Raw genomic sequence first — 26901 nt, forward strand, 5'->3', positions numbered from 1 at the left:
CTGTTCTGGTAACAAGTAGGAAATGATTCGGTGAACTATTCCTTTAAATATCCATATAAAGACATTAAATTTGCTGAAACGAAATATTTCACTTCAGTTTTACTGCCACAGTGACACTCATTGCATACAACCCCTTTATTAGCATTTATAATACAACCACTAGCCCACAGTGTTGAGGACTGCAGAGTCAGCATAGTGCAGTAGTGAAACAAAATCCCAGTGTGAATCCCGAGGCTTCCCACAGCCAGTGTGTGTGTAACCGTTTCTGCAGCGTTCGCCCACCAGTGACAATAAATCACAGTGTCAGAGAGGCGGCTTCCTCGGCGCTGGAGAAGCAACGCACCCGATTTCCTTCATCCATCAGAACAGTGCTGTGCAGCAGTGAACGGGGACAGAGGGATGAGCCCGGAGGATTCAAGCTCTCTGCATCGATAATGAGAGAACAATGTAAACACAGCCGCTATCGGAGAAGACTGGCATTGATATATCTCAGGACGGTGTGGTTGCTGCTTTTCTGAATGGGTTCCGATATTCTGAATACAACGATGTATGAGTTTAATCTATGTGTTCAAATATTTGAAACCATGAACTGTGAATAAGTATCAATACATGCTCAATATGAACTTTGGGAAAAAGGCACTATTAGCCTTCAAATCATCGATTTGTGATGTTCAGTCTGTTCCAGGGGTTATTCTGTAATGCAGGACACATCTGGAGATAAGTCTATATATTTTTTATTGTCAACAAATCCCATTAAAGGACCAAGAGCCAGATGTTTTTCTCAGAAGTGGGTGGAAACCAAACCAGAGCTAAAAGAAGAGTGAATATTGGACACACATTGATCAGGTGAACACAACTCAAAATGGATGCTAACGTAGCTCTGTGTCTGCTCGACATTAAAGCGGGCAACTGCTTGCTAATAACTTCATAAGCTAGAGATTTGGTGTTGGCTTTGTGGCTGTTAGCTTGTTTTGAAGTTTATTTTTTGGCCCCTGGTTAATGCAGCTTTAAAATACCGCACCATGCAGACAGACAGCGTCAAAAAAGTGGACTCAAATGGTATTAATAAACACTGGAGTATCTTTCTAATTGTAGTGGCAAAATCAAGAATCTTATGGGGTCAACTCTGAGATACTACTGACTGCACTGAATCATATCTCCTCTAAATCTGTAAGCAAGTTACTTTAGCAAACTGAATTAACAATTTGGACTTTCGTTCATTTGGTTTTGAAGAAACTGAGTGAAGGTGGATGAGAAATACTGGTGAAATGGGGGGGGGAGAAGAGAAAACTTGGACAAAGCAGGCCTCAGGGGAGTGTTTTCAAAGAGATAATTATTACCATTCCCCGCTTTCTCCGTCCTTGCTGAAAGCTACCTGTTATGAAAACCAGTCACATGGACAGCTTCTCCCTTTGAGGGACTGCCACCATGCCTCATAACCATAAATAGAGCCAGGCAAGGGAGGCATCAAATTATCTCCTTTCACACACTTTGATTTTGGAAAGGCCCTGAGATGCATACCAAATAAAAGCAGGTGGATGAAGAATACATAAAGACTAGAGCGTCCCTGAGGGTGGAGGAGGTGTAAAGCCTCTTTGGAAGGCCCATGACGGAGGTTCCTACTCTGAATGCTAAAACGGATGTGAAAGTATAGAATTGGAGAAGCGAGAAGAAGTTACACTCTCGAGGGGTCACACACAATTTCAGTTTAATTAGCCAAATCACCAATTACTTCAATGAGGCGCTCCAACCAGTTTGGGTCAATATAGTGTCACTTCTTTCCTTATTAGCTGCAATGTAGAAGTTACTGCAGTGGGAGCAATTTCAAACACTCAGCACTGGAAACCTGAAGAGTAAGTTCAACCCTCATACTGCTACGCTAGAGGAAAAGTCAGAAGATCACCAAAGTCAGCCAACGGAAAAAAAAAAAGGCTAAAAACGAATTAGCTGCACTTGAAAATATACGTGGGATTTAATTTCTGCTTTAACGTCGATATTTCAAGTTTCACCTTTATGAGAGAAAAGGCTTTAAGGACGAGGACTATGTTCTCCTTTGACTAACAGTATCTCAGGGAAGCTTTCCCAACAGGACTAGTCTGAAAGAAAAGGTCTTGTTCCAAAAACAGGCGTTGGAAAAAGGTTGGGGTCGTCTTATAAATCAGGGTCATCTTACATTCGGGTCAATGCAGCATTCGTCTGGAAAAGTTTTGACCTCATTTCAGCACCAGGAGCTGTCCACTGTCTGACCTGCTTAAACAGTCGAGGCCCAGTTTGTAGCGTCTCCCCAGGGAAAGTATTGATTATTGGATGGTAAATGAGGTCATTTTCACTGAGCTTCATTATTTCTATTGTTACATCTGCAGTACAGCTTTGTAAAATGCTGTAAAAGGTTGTGATGCAACCTAAAAAAAAAAAATCCGCAAATGCAAATATGACAAAGAGGTGAAGATTCACATTTTAGTCAGAAGCTGTATTGTGTTTTATATTAATTAAGTGTGATTAGAACAAAAATGAATGGTTTGTTTAAAATAAATATTAATTTTCTTGTCAAAATGACAAGATGTCTCATTTGTGATAAAATGCCTGAAGTTGAGTCACGCAAACTTCTTTTCCAAGTCGAGTCGATTTTTTTCTCTCACAGTTGAATTTAGGTGAAAGTGATGTAATGGTGTGTGCTGACAAGAGTTTAAAATTCAGAGAGTTTAATTATTTAACACATACCTAAAATACTACTAGACTTACTATTGGCAAACATGTCATGTTTTAGTCAGTGCCGCGGGTTCTGCTTTTCCAGCCTGTTAGTTTGGAGCTGTTATAAATGTTGACATGGGGAAGAGAAAGACGCCATCGCCCTCTTCTCTGAGGGAAACGCTCTCTATTGGTCAAACTGAGGGCTGCTTTAAAGGAAAATGCAACTTTAATTTATTTATTTTAATAATGAGAGGTCCAAATGTCAGAAGCTTCAACAGTCAGTTGATCCAGACTGCTGCGGCACGCGTACTGACAAGAACTAGGACAAGAGATCATGTTTCTCCAGTATTAGCTTCTCTGCACTGGCTGCCTGTAAAATCCAGAATAGAATTTAAAATCCTTCTCCTCGCCTACAGAGCTCTTAATGGTGAGTCCTGAATCACCCCTTAGTTATGCTGCTATAGGCCTAGACTGCAGGGAGACTTCCCATGATGCACCTCTCTCCTCCCCTCCATCTGTACACGTTTATCCCATCGCTGCATGTTACTAACTCGACATCTTCTCTCTCCCGTAGTTCTGTGCTTTCTCGTCTCTCTCCTTCTGCCGCTTTCAGCAGGTATTTCTGCCTGGGATTTGTTGGGTCTCTGTAAATAATAGTATAAAGAGTACAGTCTAGACCTGCTCTATTGGAAAAGTGCACTGAGATAACTTTAAGAATTGGCGCTATATAAATAAAATTGAATTGAACTGAATTGAATCTGCTACAGGTTTTGCATTAAGAAGTTTTGTGCTTCTATTGTTTTCAAAAATACAGACCTCCATAAACAAACATCATTTAAACTACCATTAAAGAAACAAAAGTGGGTTTTGACCGTGGGAAATGATAAATGTATGGTTTAAACATCTCATGAGCATTAATGACGATGGGAAATAAGAAAAAGTTACTATCTTTTAAATGTAATGAGGACTGAACAGTCAAGCTCACCATCTGCCACAGTCACACACTATACTGCTTTCATGTGTGTGTGCATAAGTATGTGGGCGTGACTACATGTGCCTGTGTGTGCTGCATGCTTCACCAGGTGGTGTAGTCTATGCAGTACACACAGTGAGAAGATAAATTAATTGATACTTTCCAGACTGCAGCAGTCAATCACACTGAACTCTTAGTAAAACTGCATACATTAACATTTGTTGGAAACCAGAAGAACTAATATGTTTCTATTGAAGTTGATGGAGCTCCTGAACATCAAAGACATCAGACAGTGTTAATAAGTTTGTTTTAATTGGACTTAATTTGATCGGGCCTTGCAGTCTGACCTCCGTGGAGGTTTACATTTGTCACTGTGTCTGTCTGCAGTGAGCCGCCACATCAGTTGGAATTTGATCGGCCGAACGATGTAAACAAGACCGAGGTAAGAAGCGTCGAAGAATGAGACAGTATTTCCTGTGGTAAGAGACAAAAAAATGATCAAAGTAAAATAATTACTTGAAAGCACACAGAGAGTGTATATCTCCAATAAAGCTGCACAAATGAATATTTGATAACAGAAAATGTTGAGGTTTTTAGTCAGACTCACACTCAGTTTATTAGGTACACCTAGCTGAAACTAATGTAGTCTAATACGACAGTCCTGCAGTAAATCCTCCCTTCATGAAGGTTATAATCAGTTTTTGTTTAAACTGTCAGAGACGTGTTGACTGTAAGATCACTTTGGAGGTTGTAGTTTGTGGTGCTGTTCGACTGTACTGTGATATTTGCCTAATAAACTGGCACCTGAGTGGTTGCAGTTATACAATGAGTTCAAATGTTCAAAATGGCCACGCTCAAAAGGATTTTGTAACCACTTACATAAAAAAAGTCTGTGTGAATGTCAAAAAAAACACATAAATCAACTTTTTTTGGGCTCATCCAAATATGAGTACCATGGTGGTGAAAAAACAACAGTCAGTATCAGTATTGGCATCCAGGAAGCCTGCTTCCAGACCCATTTAAGTGATTCAAATGGGTCTGATGTATCTTTGTTGTGCTCACTGACAAGACTGACAATCACCCAAGCAGAGCTTTGTAGGCTGATTAAAAATGCAGAGTAGAGACACAGGAGTGGATTTTCACTCCTGTCCCGTCCCAATCCCGGAAGATTAACTCCCGTCCCATCCTGTTCCCTATAAATAAATCTGAATTATTCATATTAGAACTGCGTATTTATATATAAAAACGGACCTTTGATTCCCAGTCCCGTCCCAGTCCCGTGATGAATAGTGAAACTGACTCCCATCCAGCGGGAATCCCACTGGAAATCCCCCGAAAAAATTTCAGCCTCTACTGTAATGCAGAGGTCATCTTCCTACATAGATAGCTAGCTAACTTGCTACATCCATGAAAAAAAAAAAAACGACACAAAAATGGCAACAATCGTGAATGAGCTTGAAACAGCTCTACATGTTTTTGTAAGAAATAATAATAGCAATTCTTCTTTAATCATCGTGAGAAAATGTTAAATTAACGTCTTTGTTGACTGAAAATGATGTCCGTGGGACGGATACTTCACTTTCTACTGATTGATTAGGATAAACGGAACAAAATAACCCACCTTCCAACAAGAAATCGGCTGATGTGAACACAACGTCGGGCATGAAGTGAAACGGCAATTCAGTCTGAATATCAGGCTAATTTTGCCTCTAGGCTTCATGGTTGAGGAGTTACTGGTGAGAACAGAAAGTGCTTCATAAATGTCTACAACGGTCTCCCAAATTTCAGTGAAATCCCAAAGTTTTTCAGATATCCCTCTAGCTAACATACAGATGGATGAAAGCACAAGCTCGTAGTTGAAGGTAATATGAACAAAGCTGAACCAAAATGAAATGAAGGGTGAAAGGGCAGGACGGAGTAGCAACAGAAAGCATCATACCATATGTACCTGTTTAATGGCTCTTGGGTTCGAATGTAGCTGGGAGAATGGCAGTCTTTAACCTTTGACCTCGCACTGCTTTACATCAGCTGTAGAGAAGAGAAAAAAGAGCAGTAATGGTGGCTGTGTTATACAGTATTTACACACTCATGACGAAATCACCTGTGAGAGGAAAAGCCAAAAGCTCGAAACATTCCTCACATTAAATAATCACAAAGTGAGACAGTAAACCCCACCTTTTGTTTTGGACTCTACTACCATTTATTAAATGACTGTTTCTGGTTCTCATTCTTTGATGAATATTATAAAATCAACAGACGGCTTAATAACTCCTTCTCCACTTCAGCACATGCTTTGTTTTTAGCCACGCTAGCAGCATGCATATATGAATGGCAATGTAGGTCTCTTGGTATCTCAACAACTACTGGATGGATTGCCACAAAATTTGAAATACAGATATTCATGGTTCCCAGAGGATGAATCCTAATGACTTTAGTGATCCTCTGACTTTTCCTCTAGCGCCACCATGAGGTTCACGTTCGTGGTTTTGAGTGAAATATCTCTATCTGATGGATTGCCATGAAATTTGGTACAGATATTCATGTTCTCCTCAGGATGAATTGTAATAAATTTGGTGATCTTTTAACTTTTCCTCTATCGCCATCATCAGGTCAAAATGTAAATTTGTCCAATACTTTGGTTTAAGATAAAATACCTGCAAAACATTTCTTTCAGTCTCAGCTGTGTTTGGTTTAGTGCTAATTAGCAAACGTTAGCATGCTAACACGCTCAACTAAGATGATGAACATGGTAAACATTGTACCTAGAATACATCAACATGTTATCATTGTCATTGTGAGCATGTTAGCATGCTGACCTTAGCATTTAGCTCAAAGCATTGCTGCGCCTATACAGCCTCACAGAGTCACTAGCTATGGTCTATGGCTGTAGACTCTTGTTGAATTAAAGATATGCTTTTCAGTCTCAATACTGTATTCTGTGCGATGAGTATCTATTATTATTAGGCTACTCCTGCATTACATAGCTGAAAATAATCCATGGTAACATGTGACATCATTAGGGCTGCTATCATAACGTCGACATTCAAATTCTACATCAGCATTCGAATGCTGCACATATTTATATTTAATTTTCTTGCATGTCTATTCATTCTGTTTAAACCCGGTATTTCTGCGCAGCTTCAGATAAAGATTGAGCTACACTAATATTATTAGCATTATACTATTTGTACATTTCCAATAACTCCAGAGGGTTGTAAAGTCCAAAAGTCAAAATTTATTGGAAAAAAAAAAAAAAGATAGATGTAATCAAACTAAATATTCTGCTTCAGTCCATATTGTTTGCCGTTTAGCCTTTCAAAAACAACATTTTCACTGCTCTCCGGCTCGCCGCACACAAAGGGAGGCATGATGTCAGGCATTAGTGTGATGATGTCATAAAATATGACGACAGACATTTGAAGCTTCATTCAAAAACCTCAAAAGAAGCTTCGAATGTAAAATAATGACATTCGGTACAGCCCTAGACACGTATGTGGTCTGCAGGCCTCATTAAACACATTTAACACACAAGCCCGACCCTGCAAGTCTCAAATGAACTAACACATTTCTTAAGGCATGATTCAAAATTTCTCTCCTTCTAGTGAAAAGCACAGATGAGTTCACACTGTGACCCGGGCCTTGTACTCTACCAGCTGTCCAGCTGTTTCTATAGCAACCACCACATGCGAGCAGGAATGAAATCATGATGATCGATCATGTTGCTGCAACGGTACTGTATGGTACATACAGTACATTAGGCCATGGGAAATGCCAAAGAAAAGGAAAAAATCACTTCAGTAATGAGAGTGATTCATCATCCTGCGATGTTAACGCACTGTGTTTTCGTGCTACATGATTCACAGTTCATGATTCATGTTTTTTTTTTGTTTGTTTTCAATACATGATTCAAAACTGCAGAAGTGTTTGTCCCAAATCGTCCAGACTTGTACTGTAAGCAGTAAACACAGATGAAGAGAGTCGTGACAGAACAGCGCAGCGTGAAAAACACCGATAACTGCTAAAGCTGTAAAGTTAACTATTATTCAGCTCATAACATACCATCATACAGACAAGTGGACAGACTAATCCTTCAGTGCTTAGGGGCTCTTTTGTTTGCAATTCACTGTTGACAAAGCTTTTGTTTAATATTCAACACGGCTACTGTCCCCTGTGGGCCACCATATCTTGATCTGTGAGAGTTGATGATCAGGCGATTGTTTCCAGCTCATTCTGGGTGACAAAACTGAAGTAGTTCGGATCCGAAAACAACCAGACATTCAGCTTTAGGATGCAGAGGTTGACTCTGAGTTTGACTTTGCTTTGATGATAGTATAATAGTAAAAGTATTTCTCTGTAACATAAATATTACTTACTAAATGTTCAACAATCAAGGTTAAAAAAAACCCTTGGTCATAATTTATTAAGAGTTTAACGTTCAAAAACTTAGCTAATCTGCTTCATCAGGACTGTGCGCTTGTGGCTTGATCAGATTTGATCGGCAAACAATCCAGCAACTGCCACCACATTTTGATTCGAATATTGCTAAATCCTGATTGGTGCACAGACATCATCTTTTCCCAACTGAGCCCCACCCACAAAGACAGAAATCTCTCATGTGAAATATCCAAACCAGTTTGAACTGTTGGCTGAAAATTGTGTGCAACACCGCAGCATGTTGCACCGCTGCGTGTTGCACCGCTGCGTGTTGCACCGCTGCGTGTTGCACATAAATACACCGCAGCATGTTGCACCGCTGCGTGTTGCACCGCTGCGTGTTGCACATAAATACACCGCAGCATGTTGCACCGCTGCGTGTTGCACCGCTGCGTGCTGCACCGCTGCAGGTCACTCTGCAGTGGGCAAAGTACTTCAAAAAATATACTGTACATAAATATTTTGACAAAGTTGACCCAAGTCAAGTTAGGTAAATTATTTCATTATATAGCTCAAAACCACAACTTTGTCTCAAGAGGTTTTTCAACCTGTGCAACATACGACACCCTCTATCCTTAGACTACAATTTGGATGAGGAAAAACAAAAAAACCTCATGGTAAAAAACGGGGGAAACTTAGGAGGGATCCCTCAGGATGGAAATCTGTGTAATAACTTCACTGGTATAAGAATATGGCTATAATTGTGGTTAAACAATATAGTATTTTAGGTAAATCTCATGTTTGAGCAGGATGCCGTCTTGTAATCCTACATGCAGCTACAGGTTGCCGCAGGCAGCTGTGCCGATGATGCAGGCCTATCAAACAGACGGCACATGACTCACGGATGTGGAGGACCTTCTAAATCTGTTGACAGCAGCTCTGCCCACACAGCAAGAAGCCTTTCTCCCCGTTTCTTACTTGCTCTATTTCCTCAGTGTGAAACTGAGGGGGAAAAAAAGACAAAATCACATTCATGTGCAGATGAGGTGAGACGGTGACTAATCCTGCACCAACTGAACATTTTGGGAGACCCGAGTAACTGTTTTCATCTCTGAAGAGTTTAATGGTCAGTTTGAAATGCAGATTCCTGAACTCTAAGTCATCCTGATGAAAGCAAGTTCAAAAGGAGTCGACTGCTCCTGCCCTTTTTAATGTGTGCATCAACAGAGCCACAGTTGACAAAAATATTGCTCCGGTGCATATTTCAGTAAGAGCAAGAGAGTGAAAGTTTGTAGAAGAGACTGATGCCCAAAACTGCTGCTATTAAACTCCATCAAAGCTGTGCCCGAAATCTGCAGGAGTATGAAAACCTGACACAATAGACCCAGAAAAGCAAGCTCCAGTACACTAAAAGCTGGTTTCGAACTAAAAGTTGCTATGTGATTGCTTTAAAATCCAAAGTATAGCTTTACCCCTGATGGAAGTGTGATGATATTCCCAATTGCTGCCAACGTTTAAGCCCTCAGTGCCATCTGAGAGTGCTGAGCTGTCAGCCAGTCGAGGACCAAACCAAACCTTAAAAGATGAAAGTAAAAATGTCGAGCACAGAGGTAGACACATAAACCTCCAGAGACCCAATTACACTCGAATCCCAAGAGGTGGATGTAGAGGTGGAGAGCGAGGCGCCCACTCTCCTCAGACAGCTGAGCGCCCTCCACAGCAGCGGAGGAGGACGGTCGGTGCTGCTTCTCGTCATTCCTGGTGCTCGCTTCTATTAACTGCTGTTTATTAAGTGAAACCAATACACCAGGTGTGACTGAATGCTACCTTCCATGCAGATGATCCAACTCCCAAACTAACCACGAAGTGAACCACTGAGCAGGACCACACAGGGAGCAGATTCCTCTCGCTGTAATTGCCTCCCCAATGTAAAAGAAACGTCACCGTCATTACAGCCGAGGCCATCTGGTTCAGGTTTGGGAGAATAAACTCAAGCGCGTGGAGAAAAATACTGTCTGCTGGTTTCTCTCAGCGGCCATATTTAGACTCTGTTCTGAATTATTGGCTCCTATGTGCTAAGTGTGTGTGCGAGTGGCTTGCTGCCAAATGCTCTCGTGATTTAGCCACTGTATTACAGCTGCACCACTTCTTTTGTATTAAATAAACCGCAGTGACTGAATTACCAAAGCATTTCTGTCGTGGCAAAGTGCATTTAAAGCTACTGTAGTGGCATTCTGTCTGGACATAAGCCACTAACGAGCTGTAGACAAAGTAACTTCAGTCAGACGCCGATGACAGGAGATGTAATACGGTTTAAATAACGTTTACTGAAAAAAGGTTTAAATTACATTTTGACGTGGTAGAAAATCTTTGTGCCTAACGCAGCTCTCTGCCCGACTCTTACTGCAACCATGCTGTGTGTAGAGTTCGATGTACTGTCGGATATTATGGTTAGATTGCAAATTCTTTAATCTAATTAGCCCAAATACGGCCTCTAAACCCCCGGAGTGATTTCTGATTCCCAGATGAACTTTGGTAAACACGTCAAGTTTGTTTGTTATCCAGTCCTGTTATTTCCAATTGCAACCTAAATACAAAAAATGTACGCCCCTGCTTATCGTTTCACCAGCTCCTCTCATCTTCACTACTGTAATGCAGCATGTCTGCTTAAGTCAAGAAGCTACTAAATCACCATTAGTCCCAAGTTCTGCTGCATGACTCCTAACTAACTCTACATGCAGACATTTGAGACTGAAATGCACCGCAAACCACAAGTCAAACCATCAACAGCCATTAACTGTAAACTGAAATAAAAAAGCCACACGGAGTGCAGCTGCTTTGATCTGCGCTGCTGCTTTTGGCGGCAAAATAAAACCTTGCCATGATTTTAGCCATGTTAGCAGCGTGGCACTAGGGATGGTGATGTCGGTCAGTCCAACACTTTGATCCAGATTGAAATATCTCAACTACTGGATGGATTGCCATGAAATGTTTTACAGACATTCATGGTCCTGAGAGGATGAACCCTACTGACTTTTCCTTTAGCGCCTCCAGCGGGTTCACATTTGTGCTTTTAAGTGAGTTTCTCACTTTGATGGATTACCAAAGACATTCATGTTGCCCAGAGGATGAATCGTAATAACTTTGGCGATCCCATAACTTTTAATCTAGCGCCATCATCAGGTCAAAATCTGTACAATACTTTGGTTTATGACCAAATACCTGCAAAACTAATCACATTCCCGTGATTCTTAGCATCTTAGCATGTTAACTTGCTGAACTAGGATGGTGAACATGGTAAACATAAATATAGCTGCTAAACACAGAGTTGCTAGTTTGGCTGTAGACTCTTCTGGTTCTCCTGTGTTGTGTTGCAGTGATGTGGCTAGCCAATCACAGCGCCTGCTGATACAAACTGGCTTGTTTTGATTTTTAAATTCAGTTGAATTTGATATTTATTTTGGTCTGTCAGTAATTACAGGAATGAATTTCAACTGAATCCACTTGACTTGCGGTTTGCAGTGGAAACCTAAGTTGAGTCAAATGTAGGGACCCCCTCAGTGATCCCATTATATTATCACAGATTCACAATCACATTTAAGAAATTAAAATAAAAATACGTTTTACTACTATTTAAGCCTTCTGAAACTTTGGTCCACCATCTACCTGTGAATGTTTGATCCTCCACAGATCCACTAAGCTCCTCAGGTCTTCAGAGAAACAAAGTTTCTCACATTAAGAGCTGTTTTTTCTCTCTAAGGCATTTTACTGATGCTCCTGCTTGTCCTGATTTGTCTTGAGGCCTTTTATTTATACTCTCACTTGTCTTTATTTAATTTGTTTATTCAAATGTAATATTTCCTCTTTGTATTCATATTTATTTATATTCTTCATTTCTAAATTTATTGCGAAGCTCTTTGTACCCAGATTTTGAAAAGTGCTTCATCTTAAAAGTATCTTACACAGCTTCAGTCAAGATGTTCACAGTGAATGTGTTGTATGGTTGACTGACACAGGAACTCAAAATGTGTTTTGAGCAAGACCACCAAGACAAGGAGAAGCTGATAAAGCCCCCGTGCTGCGACAGAGCAGAGTTCAGGGACGGGGTCGCTCTGCGGAGGGCCGACCATCTGCTTTTTAATGCAGTTTGACTGAATTTAATCTCGTTAAAACTAGAAACCTTTGAAAGAGCACCAGGGCATTAGCATGATGTGTCCGCAGTGCGTTTGAGGAGAACAGGTCATGTTAAAGGCTGGTAATTTAATCAACAAATCAAGGAAACGACCCTCTTCCTTCTTCCTTTTTGCCAGATTGAGTCATTATCACGCAGTCATACAAATTTCTCATTAGCAGATCTGAGGGGTCACCAGATGATTAAAGGGATAAGAAAGAAAAACAAATCTATTACACAAAATTCTTATTTTTTTCTTGCTTTTCTCTAGTTTTTGTTTATTTTGAAATACAGGATACTTTCACCTACTCTGGCCTCTACAAAAGCCTTTAAACAAGACACATCAGAGAAGTAAAAATCACACTTTAGTTGAACTGCTCACAACTCGTGCTCACATTAAGGCCATAACCTGTCACGAGGGGTCACGTTACTTCATTTTAAGAGATCACAAGCAAAAAAGTGGTTTAGACAAATCAAATCCAAGACAAAACCAAGGAGGGTTGCAACTATCAGTTATTTTTAACAATCTGTTCATAATTTTTTCGACTAATCCATTTATTGTTTGGGGTATGAAATGTTAGAAAATAGTCAAAAATACCCTTCCCAGAGGATTCCTTGAGCCCAAGGTGAACTTTTCCAAATGCTTGTTTTGTTCAACCATCAGCCGAAAACCCAAAAATATTAAATTTACAGTGAAACAGAGAAAAGCAGCAAACACTCACATTTGGAACCAGAAAATGTTCGACATTTTCGCTTCATAATTGACTTGTTGATAATCAGAATTGTTGTCCATTACTTTTCTGTCAATCCACCAGAGCTGAAACAATTAGTCAATTAATCGATTAGTCGATTGTCAGAAAATGTATCTGCAACAATTTTAAATCATCGAAATGCCAAAAATGTTTTATTGTTCCAGTTTCTTTACTGTCAGAATTTGCTGCCTTTCTCGGTTTTATATGATCGTAAACTTAATATCTTTGGACTGTGGACTGTTGGTCAACAAAACAAGTAATTTACAGACGTCACATTGAGTATTTTGACTAAACAAATAATCCCAACAATCGTTTTAGCACTAAAACCAAGCAAAGCTTCAGTTGCTTTTGCTTTGACTAATCGTTGCTAAATAAAAGGATAAACCAACAACACTGCAATCTAAACTCAGTTAGCCGGGCTGATACCTGATATTTAGTATTTCCTCAGACGACACCAAACGTCTACAGTACTACACTACCTCAATCCAACCAGCAGCGTCCCTCCTCACTTTACCCCAGAGACGCTCTGTTGGCAGGATGGGAAGTAAAGGAACTGCCAGCCCTCGAGGGTCGCCCCCCCCCGTGGCTCGTCAGTCCTTTTGTCAGGCCGCAGCGACCACGCTGTGATCCACAAATAGACTAAGTGCCTCAGTGCTGCACATGAAGGGAAGGGACAGATGGACCTGTGGTTCCCCTCGCCACAATGCCTGTCGACGTCCTCCAGAGACATGACCTGAACTTTCAGGATGTGGAGGTGGTGAGAACGATAGCAACAGCAGAGCGGAGTCAAGAAAAATCGAGCAAGAATCAAAACTAAATTTGCCTTGTGGCTGAACTGTATTTGAGACGGCTTTATCCCCACGTGACTGTTTTTTTTAAAGATTATTTTGGGGCTTTTTGCCTTTATTTGACAGCCAGTAGAGACAGGAAACATGGGGAGAGAGAGGGGCACGACATGCAACAAAATGTCCACCAGCATATGTGGCATACGCCCCAACCATCAGGGTACCAGGGCGCCCATTCCCACATTAACATGACACCTTTGAAACCAGAGGAAACATACGAAGAATACAAGTTCTGAAACCAACAGTCCATTAGTCGATGGACAGAAAATTAATCAGCAACAATTTTAATAATCAATTAATCGCTTAAATCATTTATGAATCAACAAGACTAAGAGTCTACAACCACGCCAGCAGCTCCGCGAGGCTGGAAGCACAGCTAAATGCTAACGCCAGCATGCTAACATGCTCACAATGACAATGCTAACATGCTGATGTTAAGCAGGCAATGTTTACCATTTTTACCATCGTTAACGTGTTAGCGTGCTAACAGCTGATGGGAACGTCATTAGTTTTGCAGGAATTTGGTCATGAACCAAAGTGTTGGACACATTAACACGTTGACCTGATGATGGCGCTAAGTGAAAACTCAATAAAAAGGATCAATAAAGTTATTAAATTCATCCTGAGGGGAACATGAATGTCTGAGCCAAATTTCATGGCAATCCATCCAATAGTTGTTGAGAGATTTCACAACAACCATCTCCAGAGCCAGGCGGAAAGCACGACTAAAAAAAAAAAAAACTAACGCCAGCTCTCCGATGTGCTCGTGCTGCTTTTATGGTGTTTAAAATCATTTTAAATCTGATGTTTTTGGACTGTTGGACAAAACTAGCACTTTGCAGACATCACATTGGGCTCTGGAGACTTACAATGACATTTTTTTTTAAATTATTTTCTGGCATTTTATAGACTAAATGCTTCATTGATTATTAAGAAAATAAACAACAGATTAAGTAATGATAAAAAATAATCATCAGTTGCAGCCCTAAAGCAAACACCAAACACCAAAACTGACCCAAAAATGCAAGGTGCATCGCCAACAGGGTGGATTTTCCCTTTTACTAACATTTGCCTCATTATGTGAACATGTAAGTCTCTTTTTGGCACTGCTGAGTTGAAACGGAGTTGTTCAGGTGGTGAATATGATCCTATTCTGAACATTATTTTCATGCAGATGGTGCGCATTAATGTGCCAAACTGATTTATACACAAAGAAAACTTCCCACAGACAAAAAAAAAAAAAAAAAAAAAAAAAAAGTCTCTCGATAACAGTCTGGCAGCTGAAGCTTTTAGAAGAAAAACAAAATCATGAAGAGGTCAGTTTACGTGTTTCACAGACTCACAGGGTGTGAAAGCAGCAACGGCCAAATGCTCGTTTGGCTACTCAACCGGCTGCCACGCCAGCTAATCAGCTCTTATTTGGAGATTTTATTTTGCTCTAAAAATATAGCTGGCTGCTGAATTGTCAACAGGAAAAGGTAATTTTCTGCTTTGCACACATACAGGTGGAAAACATTTTTAAAAAAGTCAGACAAATTGCTCTGAAACTGCTTGAAATCTCATTTTCCCTTAACTTTCTACACAATTTTAAGTTGTATCTTAACCACTCGCATGTTAAAAAACACCGTAGTGTTTAAAAATCCATTTGTCTTGTGTATGTATATCTGTGACTTGTTTAATGAGCTAATGAGTTTGGCCATCAAAAGGAGCAGGACTTCAATTATCTTTCTGTTTCCCGGCTCACCTCATCATATATATATATATATATATATATATATATATATATATATATATATATATATATATATATATATATATATATATATATATATATATATATATATATATATATATATATATATATATACACACACTGTCTGTGGTGGTACTCTACATTAGGTTTAATCCGTCACGATATATCGGCTGACATTAATTTTTTTTTTTACATAAACATGTAAGTTACATTAAAGCTGAACTGAGCCGATTAATCGATTAGTCCATCAACAGAAACTTAATCTGCACCCATCCTGATCACTGATTCATCATTGAAGTCACTTTTCAAGCAAAAACTCAAAACATTTCCCAGTTCTAGCTTCTCCAACGGGAGGATTTGCTGCTTTTCTTTGTCTTGCGTGACAGTAAACTCACTTTCTTTGGGTGTTTAACAGCAAAACAAGCAAATCGAGGACGTTCTTTCAGGTTTTAGGAAGTCTCGACGGGCACTTTTCACAGTTCCAGACATATTACGGACCAAACAACTAATAAATTAGTTCATAAAACAAGCAGCAGATTAACTGATTGTGAAAATAATATTTAGTTGAATCCCTACATAACATAAACAAACATTTTTGATAAGGATCCCTTCATTTTGGCTGTTAAAGAACAGTCACAAAAATATGTATATTTTTACAGCGTAAAAATAAGCTTGTCAGTGCTGATATACGGAGACATTGTTTCTACATTACCTCAAACATGCAGTGTATTTTGCATTCCTGTACTTCAGTTTCTTCTGTCTCTTATTGACATGCAGATACTGTGAGATGCATAATGTCATAAGCTAATATCGGCCAATAATATCGGCCAGGCTGATTTATCAGTCAGGCTCTATAGTTTATAGCACTAAAAATATAATCTGATTAATTTAACAACATAAAGCTAAAACATTCATAGAAAAACAGGTTCATTTTCTTTCTGCTCATACAGTTAAATTCAGTATAGTCTGGACACCAAACTGTGGTCCCAGTGTTATTTTTAATTTTTTCATTTACAACTTTGTTATTTATATTCATACTTTAACACCCAAAAGGTGCAGCATAAACTTTCTTTAATAAAACATGCTGCAGTTATCAAAAACTAGCCTGTATAATCTGCCCCGTCCAAATGTGCCTTATTCGCATTTAAATGTTACTGTTTTAATGAACGTAAAGTGGTATATCTTACTGTTTTCTATCAATGTTTCAAACCGACTGTCAAGTTGTAAAGGTCACAAATCAACACTGAACTGTGAGGACATATTAGCAATTATTAACAGTTGTTTTTACTTGGCAGAAATCATTAATTTAGTCCTTAACGTCGTTTGTGAAGAGTAATTAAGCTAGCGGCTAGGTGCTTAATAACACACCTACTGTAGGCTAACCGTTACAACCGGTACAGTAGGCGTTCAAACCGCTGTAACTTACCGCTGAGAGATGAGCTTCTTTCTCCAAAATGTCTCTTTTATCTGTTGTGAAAGTGGACTCGAGCGTCTCCTGACAAAACTAATAAATCCAACAAACTCTTATCAATCAACATTTGCGCTTCCAGCGGCTCGGGCAGAGGAGGGTCGGCAGAGGAGGGTCGGCGGACTCGGGTTCACTGCTCGCTGCGGTCTGTTTGGGGAACGGTTACGCTCCCATTTTAAACCGCCGTCAAGCCACGCGCTTATATACACACGGCTTCCGGTCAGGGTTTTCAGAATAAAACTACTTCCGGAACAGGTGTCAAGGAGGATCAGTGTTTGAAAATAACTAAAGAAGAAGAACTCATCAATCTTTTCTTTCCTCTTCAGTGGTGGAAGAAGTACTCAGATATTTTACTTAAGTAAAAGTAGCAATACTACAGTGTAAAAATACTCTGTCCTGCATTCAAACCTATACCCACCTGGTTCTTAATTTATTTTCTGACCTGTTTTTATAGTGTTATATAGTGTATTATATTTTTTTGCAAGTACTTTCTCCTGTGTGCACTGACGTAAAGGCGAGCTACTGTATCAAAGAGTTTCCCTTTGGGGATCAATAAAGTATTTCTGATTCTGATTCTGATTAAGTAAAAGTACAAAAGTTTTAGCATCAAAATATACTTAAAGTACCAAAAGTAATAGTACTCATTATGCAGAATGGTCCATTTCAGAATCATATATATTATATTATTGTATTATAATTATTGATGCATTAATGTGTTCATCACTTTAATGTTGCAGCCGGTGAAGGTGGAGCTCATTTTAATAAAGTGCTGGGTAACTTAACCTATAATAATATATTATAATTTATGAGATGATTTATATTTTGTATTCTGTAAAAGTAACTAGTCACTAAAGCTGTCAAATAAATATAGTGAAGTACAATATTTGCCTCCAAAACGTAGTGGAGTAGAAGTGCAAAGTAAAATGGAAGTAACAAAATGTATTTAGTTAAATTCCACCACAAGTACATTTCCTCAAATACTGTACTTAAGTACAGTTTTTAGGTATTTTACTTGAGTATTTCCATTTTCAGTTACTTTATACTTCTATACTTCAACTACTTTTTACTCCACTACATTTATTTGATAACTTTAGCTAGTTACTTTGCAGATTTAGATAAATAATACAAAATATGATATTATTTTAGTAAGACTTTATTGATCCCTGAGGGGAAATTCACAAGCTACCGAGCAAAACTGGTCAAAATATATCGACTGATATTGATTTTTTTTAACATAAACATGTAACATTGAAGCTAAAATGATTAGTTGATTAGTTGATTAACTGATCAGTCGACCAACAGAAAATTAATCTGCAACTATCTTGATCTTTTGAGTCACTTTTCAAGCAAAAACGCAAAACAGTTTTGAGGTACTCGTACTTTACCTGAGTATTTCTATTTTCTGCTACTTGATACTTTTTACTCCACTATATTTATTTCATAATTTATAGCTACTTTGCAGATTCTGATTAATAATATGTAATCCAGTATAATATTATTATATTAATGTTAATTGTGGGTAAAGCTAAAACTGTATTGATTCCTGAGAGGAAATAAAGTGATTAAAAGTAGCTCCACCTTCACCAGCTGCAACATTAAAGTGATGAACACATTAATGCAATGCAATAATAAAATGGGCCATTCTGCAGAATGAGTCCTTTTACTTACTTGAAGTGTATTTTGATGCTAATATTTTGCAGACTTTTACTTGTAACAGAGTATTTTTACATTGTGGTGTCGCTACTTTTACTGAAGTAAAGCATCTTCTTCCGCTGCAGGAAAAGATTGCAGGGTTGTCCAAATATTTACAGGTGAAGTGTCCGCAGATGAACGCATAGCTGCACTTCTCTTGCCACCAGCTCCAGCTATCACAGCTCTTCAGCGGTGGGAGAAGCGTCCTCCAAGAACTCCTCCGATTTTACGCGTCTTTATCTGTTTACAGGCGTTGGGGAGTACTGCTGCGAATGTGAAAGAAGATGTATATTAAGCCTTTTGTGGCTCCAGAGGGAGCTGTGTGAAGTCTGACAAATGGCTGAGGCTGAAGAAGTGTGAAAATGAAAAAAGTGTGGGGGTGAACTTAAATTTTAATGACTTCTTTTTGCAGCTTTTAAGTGCTGACAGTGGCAGTACAAGCCATGTGAAATATTTGTTTCTGATTGTTTCTGATGCTGCTGGTACGTGAGGCATTTTGTTTACTTGGCGCACAGAGCCGTCAGTTTTAGTCGGCCAAGCGGCATGCACCGTTTTGTGTGCCAGGTTGAAATGAAGTGGAAACCACACTGGCAGTGTGCAGGCCGGGTGTCGGAGAGCACCCGTTACTGCACGAAGTCCAGTGGCCTCACATGATTCACAGCAAAGTTCTGCCAAACTTCAACCCGAGCAGAAGTCTAATGAAACAGAATAACTGCGGGGCTTTTTAAGTAAGCTGCTATGAATTTTTGATGTGAAACAGTTACATAATTCATAAACCAATGCCTGTTAAAGTATCATATCAGAAATATTAAAAGTAACCTCCAAAGAAATCGTGTTTGCCCTTCTCATCTCCTGATCTTGAATTTGCACTCCGCTCAGAAAAGCATGTTAATCTGCAGCGGCTAAACGTGGGAAGCCGTCACTCACGCGCTGCATGAAACAGCGACAGAATATAAAATGAGGGCAGAGATAAAAAGGACGACACATCGAGCTCTGTGTTTCCACCGATGCTCGGCTCACTCTAATTGACTGCTGCAGATGTAGTTGATGGGCCAGTGCAGCCATGATGCCTCTGGGCAAGGTGACCTAACTCCTGCTTTCATGAAGCCGCTCCGCACTGTTTCGTTTATTTGGATCCCTTGTTGCTTTCAATGTACAGCAGCAAGACAATAACACAACATCAGTTAAACAAATGGGGAGCTGGGGGGGATCAAAAATAAAACATAAAAATGCACAATGAACAACCGTCAACAAAGCACAGTAGACGATGTCATAGAGGAAACTAAGTGTAGTCTCTCATATAGTCCTGCTTTAGAAGAATAGTTGATGAGAAGATCGATGTCGCTCTCATGTTTGTGTGTTGAGTATGAACCTGGAGTCAGGTTATTAGCTAGTTTCACCTGAAACTGACCTAATTGTTTCCAAGATGGCCCAGTAATCAGTAATCAGGCCTATTGTTTTCTGGCTGCACCTCCCTAGTCACTGTTAAGTGCCTGATTAGCATGTGCTAATGTGCCTGATTACATGCTAATCAGGTGAAACTAGCTATTAACAGATACTCAGGTAGACTCCTCCCTGAGGGCGGGGCTTATGTAACACAGATTAGCTTAAATTTCCAGTTCCCGTCCAATTTTTTCACAATTGCGAATGACTTCCGGATGGGAGCCGAAACGTCTTGATTCTGAAAACAGTGTCCAGATGACTACGACTGAAACCTTTTCTACGATAGAACACTCCTGGACGAATGAGGGACTACACCGTCTCACCTTTTAATTTCTTTGTTTAAATGTTTTTATGTAGGCTATATATATATATATACACACACATATATATATATATAGATATACAATTTGATGTAAAGCACTTCAATCTGCACTGTATGTATGAAAGGTGCTATACAAAAAATAAAGTTTATTATAATTTCTTCCTTCGCTTTGTGCAATAAACATAACTGGTTCTTTTTCTGAAAAACACGTCATATTTCAACAACCCGGCTTGGTATTTCAGTGTGAAGGGTCTCACACACTCCCCGCACAGCGCACCTCTGTGTCGAGGACACCGGGGAGCTCGAACAGCGGTGAAGACGAGCGAAAACCTCCGCTCACCGCCTTCTCCACGGGGGGTCCGACTGACATCCACGTGTTTTGGTTTCGAGGAGCGTTCACCTTCTCCCTTCACCTTGTCTATCAACGCAGATGAGCAGGTTTGTTCTCAGAGAAGAAGGGGGACCCTGCAGCGGTTTAGAGGCTGAGACTGGGAGGGTGATTTTTAAATAATGCAGCAGACTTTCCAGTCTCACAGTGGGGAAACCAGAACACATCACTAGGATTTATCTCAGCTTATAACGATTGTGCTTTCTCTGGGAGCACAAAGGCTGCAGCGGCGTCTTTACAGAAACTTCACATTTGTTGTGAAACAGTTTGCAAAATATATTAGTTACTTGCAAACATGATGATGATGATGAAAAAGCTGCCTGTCTCCAAAACCAGATTTAGTTTCCGCGATTACATTCGGCTCAGATAAAAGGCCGCGAGAAAGAAAGGAAGCTAGGAAGCAACAGTTATTTTAAAAGTTAAAGCATGATTCACTTCTCGAGACAGGAGTATGTGAAAAGATTGTGGAGTAGTTAAACTAATTTGAAAAAACAGAAATTATGATTTGTGTTTAGGGGACAAATAAACACACAAATAGGATGTTTTTTTCCGTCCGTTGGGTAAAGTGGACGGCTCTAAATACTACAACGGCCCCGAGCCTCGGCCCATGTAGCTGTGGAGAAGAAGTTCATTGTGAATGTTTTATCGGGTTTCTACGAGGTGAAGTTGTTAGCTTTAGCTTTAGCTTTGCATGCAACAGAATTTATTTTGCCCTAGCCAGCAACTTGAAATATCCGTCCCACCGATGTCATTTTTAGTCAACACGGAACATTTTTAACGTTTTTCACATCAGCTGAAGAAATGCGTACATTTCTGTAAGTCGGCTTACAACAACTGCGTCAATCTCATAAACGCTACTCTTAATGGATGTAGCTAGTAGCTAATTAGCTAGCTAGCTGTGTGGCCCTCTGACACACTTAACTTCTCTCGTAAACAACCAAGATGGCTGCCGCTGATGTTGAATCCGCCATCACCTCAGTATTAAACAAACTGGACGGTATATTTTCTCTAAAAGAAGAACAAACAACTGCACTTAAAGCTTTTACTTAAAGATGTGTTTGCTGTACTTCAGACAAGTTTAATTTACCAACTACGCTACATCACACGTTTTGTTGCTCTGACTGGCTTTAGGTCTTTCCAGTTGCGTCCAGAGGCATTTTGTTCCGCGCCCGTTGATAATTTTATGCCCTTATTAAAGCCAACAGTAGAGAGATGACAGGAAACGAGGGGAGAGAGATGGAGAAGCCAGACTCTTAGACCCTTAGACCACCAGGATGCAACAAGAACCAGATATTTTCATATTTGATGATTCAACCTGGAGAGTTTCATGTCCTTCTAAGACCTCATAATGTGAATTGGTGCCTACGATAGTACAGGATGGTGGAGTTGGAACACTTTGTCATTTTAACAAATATAAACTTATTTTGTTAGCTTTTAACAAGTGCAGTTGATAGTGTGCTAATGGCAAAGCCTCATGGGAGCTGTAGTTGTTGAATGCTAACGAAATAATCATTCTTCACCTTTTTGTCCAAATACTGGAGGTGCTCGCTTTCTATTATCGATACTCACTCATATTTCACGTGATTTGTCATTTATTATCATACTGCGTAGAGAGAGACTGTAAATGTGAACAAGTGTGTGTGTGTGTGTGTGTGTGTGTGTGTCCTACTGTGTCTCCATGTCAAGGTCATAAAAACATACGGTTAATACATATGGAGTGGACCAGCAAAGCAGCTGTTTTTGTTTCGAGAACAGAAATGTCAGACGCACATTTCAGCCTTTCCTCAGAAACAAACAAAAAAACACCTTGCATACAAATGACTGTTTTTTTTTTTTTTTGGCTCTGATTTCACCGCCCAAAACATCACCTGCCATCCGGCATGACAGCTTGTCCGTCTCAAATCACCCGTCTACCACCGGTGAAATTGAGATTCTCGCTGCGTCTTGTCCTCTGGAGAAAGACATTGCGGAGATACAAAAGAAACCCTTCCCTGTCCTGTCGGTTGGAGAGACGTGGAGCGGCGAGTTGTGAGTTAAGTCGGTGCGTGCTCTGTCGCCGTCCATTACCTCAGCGTGTTCCCCTGTCACATGTGACGGGCACAGCGATCCCCGCTGCAGGTGCCTGATGTATCAAGCCTGACAGGCCTCCGGAGGAGCCGCAAGCATGAAGGACTCTGGGAAAAGAAAGGTCGCCCGCTGGGGTTTGGCACAAGCAGGGGGTAGATTTGTGTCTCTGTGAGCTGCTGAAAATTGAAAAAATGCTGGAAACATTCAATTTAATGATGTGGAATAATGTATTTATCGGCATTTGAGATCTTTAGTCTTGTGCTGCAGAAAGTTCATGTTAATGGAGTTGGACAACGGGAGCATACAGCACGATTTACTTCATACTATTGTACTGAATTGTGAATTTCATTTTTTTTAGGGTTAAAGGTGTGCTCCACTGTTTTCAGTCGCAATTACCGCCTGTAGACGTGAAATGTGGCTCTGAAAAGCTTGAAGCTTGCTCCTTCATGGTCGCGGAGGACAACAGCTGTACAATAACAAAAAAAAAAATGCATTCATAACCATAAAGACTGTACGATGGTACGTGACATTCATTCTAGTTCTTGAAAAATGAATGAATTCGCTGTCAGTGTGGATGTTTCGCTGCCAGGGGATGAAGGGAAGTGAAGCTTGGCTGCTCAATAAAGTTCAAGGTAACCAGATGGGGAAAAACAGCGGTGGAGGAAGTATTCAGATCCTTTACTTTAAGTAAAAGTACTAATACACACTGTGAAAATCCACAAGAAAAAGTCTGTGAGTATAATCAGGAAAACGTACTTAAAGTATTAAAGCAGTGCAGCGTCCCTGTGGCTGCTGTGCTGTTATATATTCTGTCATCAGATTATTATTCCTCGTGCATTAATGTAAAGCAGGATGTTGCTGCTGCAGCTGGTGGAGCTGGAGCTCATGTTGAACCGGTTTGTATCGGACTGCAGCTGATGATTCTTTTCATTCTGGATCAATCTGCTGATTATTTTCTCCATTAATCGATCGATCGTTCGGTTTGTAAAGATTCTGAAAACAGTGAGAAACGCCGTGACGACGACCCAGAGCCCAAAGCGACGCCTTCACGATGTCGTCGTGTCCGACCGACAGTCCAAAGCTCGACGTTATTAACAAAACATTACAGTTATTACAGTCATTCAGAGGAAAAGCAGCAAATCTGCACATCTGAGACGCTGCAACCAGGAAGTGATTTTACAGGAAAAATGACTTCAAACATCAAAATAGTTGCCAATAAATTTTCTGTCAGTCGACTAATCGTTTCAGCCGAACTTGTATGAACTGTTGGGGAGTTTAATTTATAACAAAACATCATATTTTATAAGCTTTTTGTCTGTTTTGTGTGTAAAAATCTTAATTCGTAAAGCAACTCAAGCTGTCAGATAAATGTGGTGAAGTAAAAAGTTATATTTCCCTCTGAGATGAAGCTTGGGAGAAGTAGAAATCCGCATGAAAAGAAAAAACTCAAGTAAAGTACAAGTTCCTCAAATTTGTACTTAAGTTCTTTAGTAAATGCATTTCCACCAAAAAACTTGTGCTTAAAACACAAATATTAACCACCTTAACGATGAAATGAGCTTATTGCAACATTTCACTCCAAATGTTGAGGATGTCGTTGGCAAAATACAGAAACCCAAACCTTCACTCCCCTGCAGAATGAATCCTCTTATTGTGAACATCAATACTGCACGAGGAGGAGGAGGAGGAGGAGGAGGAGGAGGAAGACTCCTGGGTCTCAGCACATACAGAATAACAAACACAGTGCCTGCTGTAGGGAAAGACACCTGTGGACACGTCCAGCTATGTCAACAACTCCAGGCGAGGTCCTCCGTGCTACATCGCTCTCCTGTACACGCAGGAGGAAGCAGGAGCAGCGAGTGTCGAGCTAAAAGCCCAAAGGACACAAAAACGGACTCGTGCAGCATTTCAAGGACCGCTCTATCAAAACACAGCCTGCATGTGCTGTAGCAGCAGGAGCCTCCGATCTGAAACTGTTTCTCCACAACCTGCGTCTTCTCTTCATGACGCACTAACATTTTACCCGCTAGCTTGATAGTAGAGAAAGCAGAGTCCATGAGGCATCAAACTAACGACAAGACAAACTCAATTTTTACCCAAACTATACGCTTAAAGCATCTGTTTTGCAGAGCTTCTTTCCTGATTTCACTTTAACTGATGCTTGCTGCAGCTGTATGATCATGAACATTTTGTTTATTTGCACCTTTGTTTTCACTTCCAGATAAGTGGCTTAGATAACTGGGTCAAACTGGTCGACTGGTGCTTAAAACCACCGTTTCACCATCAGATCGTTTGTAATAGCGAAATTTCTTGTTCAGCGGTGGAAGAAGTACCAACACAACAATACAGAAACACAAAGAAAAAGTTCTGCATTCAAGCAGAGGAACATAATTTACTTCAAGCACCAAAAGCACTATTATATTTTGTATTGATAATGTGAATCTGCAAATAAATATAGTGGAGTAAAAAGTACTAATATTTCCCTCTGAACTGTAGTGGAGTGGAAGTATAAAGTGGCATAAAATGGAAATACTCAAGTAGCTCAAAACTGTAAGTTAAGTGCAGTACCTGAGTAAATGTACCACTGTGTCGAAGGAGAAAATGAACAAACAGCAGATTTGAGTCAATTTCAGCCAAAAGGACACAACATGAATAAGTTTGATGAAAGTGCTGCTGCTTGAGCAGAAATTCATCAGACAAAGCTTGACAGAGTTTTAACCTCCCCCTCACCTCCCTCCCCTCCTCCTCCTCCCTCCCTCACCTCCTCCTCCTCCTCCTCCTCCTCACTAACTGTTATGAATGAAACGACGACCCCACACAGGCTCACATCCACATCACTAATGACTTCCTCTCTGTGCGTTCAACGCCCCCCTCATTGTGAGGTGAAATTACATTACGCTTAACATGGCTGATGGTGATCTCACTGGCCTGGATTGTGGAGTGTGTGTGTGTGTGTGTGTGTGTGTGTTTCCTGTCAGCTGTTGTTTCTCCCGTCTTCTGCTGAAGGACGTCTGATGTGATCGCGCGCGTTCGGACCAGGAGCTGAACGCTGAATCTGACTTTATTTAGCCATTTTCCTGAGCGTGACAGGGAGGGGACCACGTTTGGAACAACCAACCAATAATCAATCAACATGCTACTAATACACACTGATCATGAAAACTGATCATGGCTCTATCTATGATCTGACCGGCAACGACACGTACACAAGCTGATACACATGTGTACTTCGACATTACACCGGTTACGAGTGTCCACTGGAAGCTGGACGTGAACCAGCTGTTGACCTTCCGGCCCGCGCGGTGGTGGCAGTACTCAGACCGTTTACTTGAGTATCAGTACGACAGTGTAGAAATACTCTGTAAAAGTAAAAGTGCTGCATTCAAATGGAGCTATCGGTAGAAAGAAAATAGTTCCCACGTGAAACCGCTCACAACAAACCTGCGGATTATAATAATAATAATAAAACTTTATTTATAGAGCACTTATCAAAACAAAGTACAAAGTGCTTCACAACAAGAGAAATAAAACACCACAGTGAATGACGAAATATAAAGAAATAAAATACAGAAAAGCAATAAAATAAACAGTAAAATAAACAACCAGTTCAGGTAAAATCAGGATCTGCTTTCAGATAAAAATGTGTTTCGAGACGAGACTTAAACGAAGACTCTGACTCAGACAGCCTGATGTCTTCAGGCAGGTTGTTCCAGAGCCTCGGGGCCCTGATGGCCAAAGCTCTGTCCCCCTTAGTTTCCATCCTGGACTCAGGAACAGACAGGAGACCCCTGCCCGAAGATCTCAGACTACGTGAAGGTTCATAAGGGATTACAAGGTCTAAAATATAATCTGGGGCCGTGAAGAGCCTTAAAAGTAATCAACAAGATCTTAAAATCAATCCTGAAACAAACAGGGAGCCGATGTAAAGAGGCTGAACCAGGTGTGATGTGGTCGCATCTCTG

General features: G+C 40.2%; 1 protein-coding gene across 7 annotated transcripts in view; it reads right to left on the reverse strand.

Moving 5' to 3' along the window:
- The window catches only part of LOC122877822 (tetraspanin-18-like), a 37706-nt gene extending 20494 nt beyond the window's left edge, over nucleotides 1-17212 (reverse strand). For 2 of the 7 annotated variants that reach the window (XM_044199989.1, XM_044199970.1), the window contains exons 1-2: nucleotides 16986-17212; nucleotides 5613-5692 (exon numbers count right to left, since the gene is read on the reverse strand). Coding sequence is in view for 3 of the 7 variants with exons in the window: in XM_044199933.1 (XP_044055868.1) it covers nucleotides 5286-5384 (99 nt within the window). In the remaining 4 variants the exon portion in view is untranslated. Of the gene's footprint in view, nucleotides 1-5285; nucleotides 5398-5603; nucleotides 5693-16985 lie in introns of all 7 variants that reach the window. The other 5 variants (XM_044199933.1, XM_044199943.1, XM_044199953.1 and 2 more) reach the window with 5 other exon arrangements.
- Nucleotides 17213-26901: the final 9689 nt, after the last annotated feature.

Source organism: Siniperca chuatsi, linkage group LG1 (assembly GCF_020085105.1).
Source record: "Siniperca chuatsi isolate FFG_IHB_CAS linkage group LG1, ASM2008510v1, whole genome shotgun sequence".
NCBI classification, from domain to species: Eukaryota; Metazoa; Chordata; class Actinopteri; order Centrarchiformes; family Sinipercidae; genus Siniperca; species Siniperca chuatsi.